At 36.8% G+C, this 12,003-nt stretch overlaps 1 protein-coding gene across 13 annotated transcripts in view; it reads right to left on the bottom strand.

Annotated features, from left to right (window-relative positions):
- The window catches only part of EPB41 (erythrocyte membrane protein band 4.1), a 106,529-nt gene that overhangs the window by 55,505 nt on the left and 39,021 nt on the right, over positions 1 to 12,003 (bottom strand). For all 13 annotated transcript variants that reach the window (XM_044237606.1, XM_044237607.1, XM_044237602.1 and 10 more), the window contains 3 exons: positions 11,363 to 11,515; positions 9,124 to 9,221; positions 6,478 to 6,650 (listed from right to left, as the gene is read on the bottom strand). In XM_044237606.1, the coding sequence (XP_044093541.1) occupies positions 6,478 to 6,650; positions 9,124 to 9,221; positions 11,363 to 11,515 (424 nt within the window). The remainder of the gene's footprint in view (positions 1 to 6,477; positions 6,651 to 9,123; positions 9,222 to 11,362; positions 11,516 to 12,003) is intronic.

Here is a 12,003-nt window from a genome sequence, read left to right as displayed (position 1 = left end):
TACATATATATATGTATATATAAATAAAAAGGAGGGCCTAAAAGGGAAAATTCTCTTTCTTAAAGATGAATAGAGAAGGAGCCAGGAAAAGGAAGGAAAAAGAGTTTCCATAGACCTGTTTCTAATTCTTGTACTGAGAAAATAGCAGACAGAGAAAAAAAAAAAGACATTTGGAAATAAAAGTAAAAAGAAATTGTCCTATTTAGTTTATATGTAATTCAGAGGTTTAAAAGATACCACACGTCAAATATTTAGAACAGTGCCTGAACATACTAACTGCTCAATGAATATTAATTTTTTTATTCTTCCTCTCCTAGGAAAACAAAAGTCATCATGATGAAGAGTACAAACTTGGGTCTGGGTTAACAGTCCCAGACTCTTCTTCTAGTTCTGTTGCTATATGACCTTAGGCAAGTCACTTAAATTCTAAGATTAGGTTGTAAGAAATAATGAACAGCAGTGGGTATCCATTTCAAGAAATGAAAAACAATAGTTCAATAAAAGCAGAAAGAAAATAATGAAGATATTAGCTGGCATAAATTAAAGTATAACTAATATGAAAAAATAAGAAAACTCCAAAAGTTGGTTCTTTGAAGAGACTAATAAAATTAATACATCCAGGGGCGCCTGGGTGGCTCAGTGGGTTAAAGCCTCTGCCTTCGGCTCAGGTCATGATCCCAGAGTCCTCTGCTCAGCAGGGAGCCTGCTTCCCTTCCTCTCTCTCTTTCTCTCTGCCTACTTGTGATCTCTCTCTGTCATATAAATAAATAAAATCTTTGTAAAAACATTTAAAATACATCTGTAGCAAGACCATTCAAGAAAAAGAAGCACAGCTTAGCAATATCAGGAACACAAAGGGGGACACTGCTATAATTCTTAGCAATATTAAAAATATATCCAACGATGTGGATAAATTTAAAAATTTAGATGGAAGGGCACATTGGTGGTGCAGTTGGTTAAGCATCCGACTCTTGGTTTTGGCTTGGGGTGTGAGATCAAGCCTAGAGTTAGCTCTTAGCTTGGCATGAAGTCTGCTTGGGACTCTCTCTCTCCCTCTCCCCTCCCCCTCCCCCTGCTCTCTTGCTCTCTCTAAGATAAAGAAATAAATCCTTTTTAAAAAATTTAGATAGAGGGGCGCCTGGGTGGTTCAGTGGGTTAAGCCGCTGCCTTTGGCTCAGGTCATGATCTCAGGGTCCTGGGATCGAGTCCCGCATCAGGCTCTCCGCTCAGCAGGGAGCCTGCTTCCCTCTCTCTCTCTGCCTGCCTCTCTGTCTACTTGTGATCTCTCTCTGTCAAATAAATAAATAAAATCTTAAAAAAAAATTTAGATAGAACAGACATTTCCTGGAAAAATACAATTACCAAAACTGAAATAAGAACCAGAATGTCTTAATAGTCCTTTATCTAATAAAGACATTGAATCTGAAAGTAAGGAACTCCCGGACAAGGAGATCCTTAGGACCCGATGGCTTTATCAGTGAATTCTTCCACACACTGAGGAAGAAATAACACCGATCTTACACAAACTCTTCCAGAGAACAGAAAAAGAAAGAATCCTTCTCAATTTATTTTATGAGGCCACAGTACACTTGATACTAAAACCTGACAATATTATAAGAAAGGAAAATGAGAAAAAAAGAAAGAAAGGAAGGGAGGGAGGGAGGGAGGGAGGAAAGGAGGGAGGAAAACATCAGGCCTATCTCTCTTATGAAAATAGTTGAAAAAAAAAGTTGTGAAAAATTCTAAAATATTATGTAAGAAAAACATTATAATCAAATTGTGTTTACTCCAAGAATGCAAAGTTGGTTTAAGGACTGAAGGTCAATCATCTATTCTACCACATAATATAAAAAGGGAGGAAAAATCATATTATTACAGCTGACCCTTGAACAACAATGGGGTGAGGGGTACCAACTCCCTCGCACAATTGAAAATCTGTGTATAACTGACTCCCCCCAAACTTAACTCCTAATAGCCTATTGTTGGCTGGAAGCCTAACTGAAAATACAAACCATGGGTTAACACATATTTTGTATGTTACATATATTACATACTATATTCTTACAATAAAGTAAACTATAGAAAAGAAAATGTTATTAAGATAATCATGAGGAAGAGAAAATACACTGAAAGCATTATGTTGTATTTAAAAAAAAAATCTACCTGTATGTGTACCCATGCAGTTCAAAACCATATTGTTCAAAGGTCAACTACATATCAATCATGAATTAAAAAGCATTTGATAAAAGTCACCATTCATTTATGATAAAAACTTAGGAAATTAAGAATAAAAGAAAACTTGCTTAACTGATAAAGGGTAACTAACAAAACCTAGAATAAACATCACACTTAGTTATGAAATACTGATGGTTTCTCCCTGAGACTGGGAGTGAGACAAGTATAAAGAACTCCTACAGCACTGTGTGTTATAGAAGACTGATGAATCACAAACCTGTACCTCTGAAACCAATAATACATTATACGCTAATTAACTGAATTTAAATTAAACATTAAAAAAAAGAACTACAAACTAGTAAGACAGACAACACAATAAAAATATGAGCAAAAGTTTGGAACAGGCACTTCAGAAAAGATGATATGCAAATGACCTACAAACGATGAAAAGGTACTCAACTTCACTAGTCATCAGATTTGAATGAAGGTTTGAAAAATTAAACATGAGCAAAAAAAAAAAAAAAAGTGCTTTTCTTCCAGGTAGAAAAAATTAAACAGGGGGACAACAGCTATAATAGGATATTCTAATGCACTTAAAACATCCAATAGAAAGTGGAACATAAAATCCAGCTCACATTCAGCTGACAGGAAAAACATAATCTTATTTTCAACATTTATTTATTAAGCACTTATAATGTAGCAAGATTATGGTAATTATCAACACCAGTAAAGATTATGCATCTTAAAAAAAAATTCTCAGAATTTTTTTCAAAGGAAAAGGGAAGGAAGAAGCCATCCTGGAATTTATGAAGGTAAAAAGGGACTGATCTAGGTACCAGAAAATGTACAGGATTCCAAGTTTGTATTGGCAGACTATGTTAACTTTGGACAAACTTTTTTAGGCTCTAGGTTTCATTTCTATAAAATTAGGTGGCTGGAAAAAATGATTTCCAACAATTTTTTCTAAGTCCCAGAACTCTGATACTAATGGTAAAGCCATCAAAGCTGACTATCTTCCCTTAGAATTCTCTTACATGCTTTAGTTTTAGAATCTCAACCATGACCATAGCATTTTCAACACAAATTTTTTGGAGATCCCCTCCCCCCAACCTCAGCATAGAGTAGAATTTAATAAGAACTAGCTAATATTAGTCAATAGAGACATCAAGATTTTTTAATATCTTGGATTGTGACATTTCTACAAGCTAGAAAAATAGACAGTTGGGATATAACTTCTAAAAGTAATATAAATCTCTCGATAAGTAAAGCTTTCTAATTTGTTCAAGATACCAAAGCTCATGAACACTTCAATCTCTGGTTATTTTTGCTATTAGAAAGAAAAGATACATCAGGCATAGTATCTAAGTAATGAAGAATTTCTAATTAATGGAAAAGCCATGGGATACACGGTATCATACAAACCCAGGTCTAGCTTTGCAACTTACTGTCTGTGACATATTGAAGAAGTAATTTAAATTTTCCAAACTCAGTTTCTCCCTGAAAATTGTGGATAAAAACAATAAAATAATAGCTCCCCAAATCCAAGGTAAACTAAAAGTAAGAGACTTTACAGGACAAGGAAGGAGATGCCTGATGGTGTTATATAAATATGGCAGACATGAAGATTAAGTGGCCACATCTAGAATCTACCTTGTCCAAGACAGAAGTCTTGATCTTCCACCCAACTATGCTTCTCTCTCAGACTTTCCCATTGTATTACACGATCAAGCCTAGGAATAAACCTTGGTTTTCTTTTCCTTACCATCTCCAGCACTTAATTTATCAGTAATTCTGTCAGGCCTACCTCTGAAATTTATTTCTGACCACTTTTCCCTGTCTTTATTGCCAATACTCAAGTCCTAGCTGTCATCACCTCTCACCCAGATCCTGCAATTGACTTCACCATGCTTCTCCTTTACTCCCCTTCAGGGAAGCATTCACCTGGCAATCAGAGTGGTCTTTTAAAAATGGAAATCAGATCATATCACTCCCTCTAACCGCTTTCCACTGCAACCAAAATAAAATCTAAACTTTTTTTAGATGGCCTGCAAGGCCTTACACAATCTGGCCTCTCCCACTTCCTCTGACCTCACTTATTTAATTTATTTAATTATTTGACCCCTTTCCTCTTACTCACTAGAAGCCAGACCTTTGCTACCCAACATGGGAGCTACTAGCTACACATGGCTATTTAAACTTAAAACTGAATTAAAAATCAGTTCCTTAGTTACATAGCCACATTTCAAGTTCATAATTGGCCACATCTGGCCACAGGCTACCAAAGTGGATATCACCAAACAGATTTCCATCAGAACACAAAGTTCTCTGGGACGGCGATGCTCTAGACCCATGTCAACCTCATTCCTACCTCCACGTCATTGAACTTGCTACTCCCCCCTTGAGAATATTCTTCCCTGGATGTTGGGATGGCTGACTCCTTCTCATAATTCAGGTCTCAGTTCAAGAAGCTCCTCAGGGGGACCTTCTAAATTTAGATATAGATCACTCAGTCTCAAACAGTTACCCAGTCTCCCCCATACCCAGATATTCTTTATCTGTCACCCTGGTTTTTTTTCCATTGTACGTATCGCTATCTGAAACTGTTTTGTTTTGTATGTTTACCCATAAAATGTAAGCTCTGTGAAGGCAGAGACTATGTATGTTCACAGCTGTCTCTCCAGTGACTAGAACAATATTTGATATGTAGGAAAGGTAAAGTAAATTGTTGAACAAAGGAAAACGTGAGTAAGTATCTGAAAGAACATGGGTTTTGGAGTTAACCCAAACTGTACTCCAATCTACTCATCAGCTGTCATATCTTTTTTTTTTAAGCTTTAATTTACTTATTTGACAGAGAGAGAGAGAGATCACAAGTAGACAGAGAGACAAGCAGAGGGGGAGGGGAAGCAGGCTCCATGCTGAACAGAGAGCCTGACACGGGGCTTGATCCCAGGACCCTGAGATCAGGACCTGAGCTGAAGGCAGAGGCTTAACCCAGTGAGCCACCCAGGTGCCCCCAGCTATCATATCTTTAAAAAACTTATTTAATCTTTGAGCCCATATTCCGAAGGTCTTCATGATGACTGAATAAGACAAAGCCTGTAATCTGCCTTATCCCCTTCGTCTTTAAGCAGCCCCTTCAAACTCAGGACAGTAGAGAAACATCAGAAAGACAGAAGCAGGACTTGCAATGTGGAAGCACAAAAGTTCTACTCCTTGGGGAATCTTCTTTCCAAGTGTGGCTGACTCATTCCGGATTCCTCTTAAACTGAGGGAAGTGTCTCTCATACATGCTCCCATAATGCAACAAACCAAAATATGGCAGCATAATTCTGGATGATATAAAACAAAACAATAATGCTGTGGCCAGAATATTAACAGTATCTTAATGATAGCTACTATTTTGGGGTCACTTATTAAGTGTCAGCCATTGTGCAAAGCACCATATAGACATCATCTGATTTATTCCTCACAAAAACTCTTTGAAGTATTATTATATTATCACCATGCCCATCTTATAAATGAGAAAACCAAGGCACAGAGATTAAGTAACTTGCTCAAGAAGACAGACCATAAATACAGTGGTTGAGCTTGGAACCAGGTCTAGCTGAGGGTAGAAGCCAAACCTTTAACTTCTGTAACATGCAGTTTCCTTTTACAGTAGATAGCATAGAGCTGGGCCCTGATGACTCCCTAATAAATATAATCAACAATGCTCTATTTTGGTTACTGCCTTTTGAAATTTTACTTATTAACCATCTTTTTTTTTTTAATGGCATAAAGAACTAAGTATGGCTTATTACTTCATTTTAGGAATACTGTCAAATCCTTGAGACAAGGGAAGAATTCAGAAAGATCTTAGGTTGGTATACACAATCATGAAAAGTATCTATTTCCTCCCTATTTTATTTAAACAAAATTTAGAGACTCCAGCAACACCACTGTTTTTTGTCTCTAACAGCCACAGGGCAAATAATCTAAACTTTTTGAATGAATGCTCTAGAGAGCCAGACCCTTTTCCTCTTTCCTACTTGAAAAAACAACTCTTTAAAAACATTAAACAGCAGGTTCTGTTTAACATTCTAGCGCTGTTCATCTACTACTACCTAGCAGCAGAACCTTGATCTAGTTACTACTCTCTCAGAATCTCAGTTCTACTTTTCTTAAGATGATTCCACTGAAACAGACAATTAGTAAAATCCATTTCATTTACCACTGAGATTCTTTAATAAACAACTGAACTTCTTTTATCTTTCCCTAGTGAGTTAGGATCACAAGAAATCATTAATATTCAATACAAACCCCCATCAAGGCTTCGGGATGCCCGTTTGCTTGCTGTACGCTCGAAGTGTGGGGCAGGCCTGTCAATCAGGGCACTAGCTTGCCTGGTCTGTGCCTGAGTCCGGCCGCTGTATCGAAATTTGGATCCCAGTGCAAGAAATTTGCTTTTAGGAAGGGTGTCTGTAGATGTCAATCTAGGGGGATAAAACATAATTATATGTATTACTTCACTCTAATGAGACTGGGAGAATAAAGACAAAAATCATGAATTAATCTCATTGTTTCCTTATAGTTACTAAGACAGAGTTCCAAACAAGCAATTATTCTTTTAATTCTAGGTCATTTCTCAAAGCAACATGTATAATTTAACAGTGGCCTATATTAATAATATCATCATATATCCCTATAGGAAGGGCCTTATGGTTTTCAAAATGCTTTTATAGCACTGTAATATTTTCATTACATCCATGTAATATTTTCATCATTTTACAGATATAAGAAACTGAACTTCCAGAAAGAAGTTACTGCTTTAAGCTCACATAGCTGGCAAAAGATTGGGCAATAACAGGGTCCAAGCCCAGAGCACTTTTTCTACTCTATTAAAATAACTTTATCAAATGCACTCCAAACTCAATTAGTGCCTGTTAAGCTATTTAATAGGTTATTTGGTGTATGTATTGCAGTTAGGAACCCCATCTTCTTTCTGTGCTATATCCTCTAATTCTTTTGCCAAGGCATTTACTGCACTGACCTAAAACAATCTATGTGCTAGTCTCCACTACAAGGCTGTGGGCTCTCTATGGGTAAAGGATAAAGACTATGATTTATTTACCTTTGTGTTTTCACTCCTGGCATAGTGCCTGCCATGAATTTGCCATTCAATAAGTGTTTGCTGAATAAATACATAAATTGCTACATCAAATACTACCAAAAAGAGAGTACTTTTTCCTTTTGGGATAGTTTATTTTAATTCAGCAAATATTTACTTTCTTTTGTGTAATGAAGAATCGCATATTAATATATTCTTTTATTTTCATAAAACATATTTAAACATGCTGTCCTACAACTGAGAGAGAGAGAGAGAGAGAGAGAATGCAAGCGCACATAAGTGGGAGGAGGGGCAAAGGAAGAGAAGGAGTGTGGAACCCACCATGGGACTCGATCTCACAACCCATGGGATCATGACCTGAGCCAAAACCAGCAGTTGGATGCTCAACCAACTGAGCCATCCAGGCACCCTCCACCCTTACTCTTTTTAAAAACTCAATTTTCTTGATTTGATTTTTAAAGAAAAGGATGATAAAAAACATAAAGAAATACCTCAATGCCAATAATTAAGATTCCTTAATTGATTATGAAGTGTACCTTCATATTTATCCTGAAATGAGAATTAAAATGTTCTTTTCCCTGACACTTCTTCCTGTCTACTGTGCTATAGTGCTAAGTATGATACGAAAACACAAATAGAAGTAAAAGATATTATAGTCCTCTCTCTTGAGATCCATTCATAAAGAGCCAAGTTTATTTACAAATGACATGACATGAGATCTGGGATTTGCTTCCAAATACTCTGGGAAGGAGTGGGAGGAATGGGTAAGGATATAGATGAAACAAGATTGGCCTTGGGATGATAATATTGAGGCTGGGTGTGGGTACAAGGGTAGTTCATTACACCACTGTCTTTACTATGACCATGTATGCAATTTATAATAATAAAGAATTTTTTTCTTTACAAGGTAAGCTGACAGTAACTAGCTGGCTCTCCTTTCAGTGCAGGTGGTTACTTGTCTACAGTCTGTCTTCTCTGCAAGATTAACTGTTTCCTCAGGACAGGGACTGGAACTATCTTGTGGCATACTCTCACTGCCTACTACAGCGCCTACACAAAGGATAAGCACAAAGAAAATGTTTGATAGATGAACACAAGGGGTAAATGATGCGGCCTCTTGGAAAGCAGAGCACAGAGGGCCCTGGGTGGCTCAGTCATTAAGCATCTGCCTTCAGCTCACATCATGATCCCAGGGTGCTAGGATAGAGCCCCACATTGGGCTCTCTGCTCAGCGGGGAGCCTGCTTCTCCCTTTCTGTGTTCCCTCTCTCGCTGTCTCTCTCTCTGTCAAATAAATAAATAAAACCTTAAAAAAAAGAAAAGAAAAGCAGAGTAGAGCAGATGAAACTTTCTCCTATTTTCTAATTATCTGATACAATTGGGTTTCAAAGACAGTTCTCCATGCCTCTTTTCTCGGGTTGATTAGAGCCAAGATAATGATCAGCTTCCTACCTTTCACCTTCTAATATAACAGCCCTACAGAAAGTAGTTAACTACTGCTTCAAGAAATTCCATGTGGAGGTAAATCAGGGTACTTCCCCCTCACAGACTGATCTTAGCTCCAGTTAGGATGATCACAGAGCCCCTAGTAAACACAGATTCTTTTTCCTCCCTTCTATTCTCCTTCTACCACACACACAGAAAGGTGCTCTGGGAATAGTAGGGCATATTTTTCAATCCGAGGGAGAACTGGATTTATTTTATGTTGCTTAAAATGATCTCACCTGAGCTAAACAAAAGAATGCCAGCCATACAAAGAAGGGAATTTCAATAGCAGGTTTAAAATAGAAACATGCATAAATAATTTATCCCTGAAAAAAACTTAAGTGAGAAGAATACCTGAAAAATGTGTGATGTTCTACGCAGACTTTCCATAATTTCTTAGCCGCTCGGTAACTGGGAAGTTTGAATCCAATGGTACTCTCATACTGTTCTTGCTATAAAAACGTGAATAAACATGAAACATGATTATTTGACTAAAGTGATCCAGTACCAGAGAAATATGCTGTAACAGAAGAGGACTTAATAAATGAAAAGAATGTTACCGCTAGTCTAAGAAATTGAAATTTTTCAACTGAAATTGAAAATTTTCATTTGAAATTTTTTCCTACTTACCAAAAGAGATCTACTCACTTTAGGTGGCTTTTTCCACAACAGAGAAGCCAGGAAATTCATCTTATATTATTTATGCATCTTATTTGCATATTTATATGCATCTGAACCCACTCCCCCTACAGACACACACCACACACACACATACGCTATACATTTTTCTGAGACATAATTAAGTGACCTTTTGACTGTCCAGACATTAGTCTTCCTTGGTCATTGTCTACATTTGGGATATTTGACTACAATATGATCAGGGAATGGGATAACATGATTCTTTCAATCAATCAATATTATTATGCAACTGTTTTTTGTAATAGGAGCTAAAGATTTTGGCTCAAACTAGATCCCTGAATTATTAAATGTTTTCTCTTTTTTTTCCTTTGACCACTAATTTATCTGGAGACCTCTTTGACTAAAGCAAATCATAACCTGCCAAGGATACGAGAAACACTGTCTTGTTAGTATTTTGCCTCTTTGTTTCTAACTTAAGCATACTTTATAAGGAAAGAAATTGACATTTAAATATTTATATTTAGTGCCTATTATTACCAATAATACTATGATTAGATAGTATCATCCACATTTTACACACAAAGAAACTAAGATCAGAGAAGTTATTTGCCCAGTCTCTTAGCCAGCAAGTGGCAGACCCAGATTTTCATGATTTCATGGTTTCTACTATACCATACTACTACTGTATAGTGTAGACATAACATTCCACATCTCAATACCCTATTATTGTTCCTAATTGCTTTCTTCAATAAGAATTCTGTGTTTTAGTACCTATAATATAGTTGACATTCAAAAAAACCAAGGACTTCCTTTTATCGTATTTATTTATCTGTGTGTATATGGGTGTGTAAATTTTCTGCCTTCCCACATTAAAATATTCAGATTGGTTAGGGATGAACTATTTTGTTCATTATTATATTCCTAGACCCTAGAATAGTGCCTGGCACAAAGAAAGTCCTCAATCAATAAATATTTGGTGACCAAATGCCTCTTAGATTTGAAACTGTTGAGGGAAGACATTGACTCCTCTTTGCCAGGCACAGGTAAATAATGATGATATTAAATAAATGCCTCATTGAGCTTATCCAAGATTTTTAAGGCTGCACATCCAGTATTTCCAAGCTAAATAACAAGCCATTTTCCACCAGTAGGTGGTGATACACACACACAAAAAGCCTCATTACATTAGTGCATTCTTTCTCTTTTATAGCTGTCATCTCATTTGATCTTCAAATCAACTATGACAGAGAAGGGATTATCCCACTCGAATGATAAGGAAGCTGAGCCCTAGATCTTTCCTGGATATTTTGGTTAGTAGTGGCAGAAACAGAGTAGGAGCTAGAACTTTTTAAAATTCCTACTTAAATAATTTTCTGCTGCGCCATGATGATTCCTTACTGTAGAAGTTAAGTTTCGTCAGCATTAGTATGTCCTAAATCTTGAACACCAACTAATAACTGAGTTGCCTGGATGAGGTGAATATCCAACTCTATTAAAAATCTAGAACTTGACCTAGAATACATTCTTAGTAACCACTAGAAGCTACATATACAAATAAATCTTAATTACATGAGGTAAGGTGTTGGTAGTACAAAACATGAGTATCTTAACTCCACAACTTAAAAATCTCCTGCTACTTAATTTATAAATATTTATATATATTTTTTCCCATCAAGATTTTACCTGTAGTAAATAAGGAACAAGTTTATCAATCCAAGATTCACTTCTGGCCATGGTATATTTACTTATATACAGAGAAATGTCCAGAAGAACAGTAATAAGGAAGACAAGAAGCATTATGGGGCTGATTAATTTAGAGAACAGAATGCCCAGCTCCTGAACAGTTAGCTACAGAAAGACATCTTAGATGACATAATAAGAAAAGCAAGAATGAAGAGATGTTTCCAACCCGGTCCATGCTTGGTTCAGGAGGAAAGAAGTATAAATGCTGTACCTCTCCAGGACGGATCTTGATGAAAAAGCTGCTACGTTTGTAAGAAATCTTCAGCACTTTGGGCCAAGGGAAGCGGTTAATTCTCAGCTTATCTTTATAAACCAGAAGGCCACTAGAGCAGACACCTAGGATGATATCCACTCCTTCCAAGTCCTGAAAAAGAAAAGTGTCAGCAGTTCAGTCTTCAGCACAGTGCTCAACACAGGTTTGACTATTATTTGATAATCTGAAGATATCAATAACCAAAAACACTTACAAAGCATATATGGAAAAGTAAAGGTTAACCTTATAATCATAATCCATGGGACTACTGAGTCCATGTAAAAACGTTACCATACCACTGTGAGTGAATACCTGCTCTTCTCTTGTCCAAGAAACATGGATGTACACATCTTACCCACTAAAGGAACTAACTCCTAGAAGGAGCAACCCCTTAGAGCCACCATGAAATGTCATTGGGCTTTCACCTCATGTAACTTTATAACACTTTTCCTATAAAACTGAGCCTATGTATCCACCAAAAAGGTGTTCCTTAATAATCCAACAAGAAGGGGGCACCTGGGTGGCCCAGTTGGTTAAGCAATTGCCTTCGGCTCAGGACATGATCCTGGAGTCCCAGAATCGAGTCCCACATCGGGCCC

The sequence above is a fragment of the Neovison vison genome, chromosome 2 (assembly GCF_020171115.1).
Source record: "Neovison vison isolate M4711 chromosome 2, ASM_NN_V1, whole genome shotgun sequence".
Lineage (NCBI taxonomy): Eukaryota > Metazoa > Chordata > Mammalia > Carnivora > Mustelidae > Neogale > Neogale vison.
The sequence above is the reverse complement of the archived record's forward strand: the minus strand, read 5'-3'. Positions and strand labels throughout refer to the sequence as shown.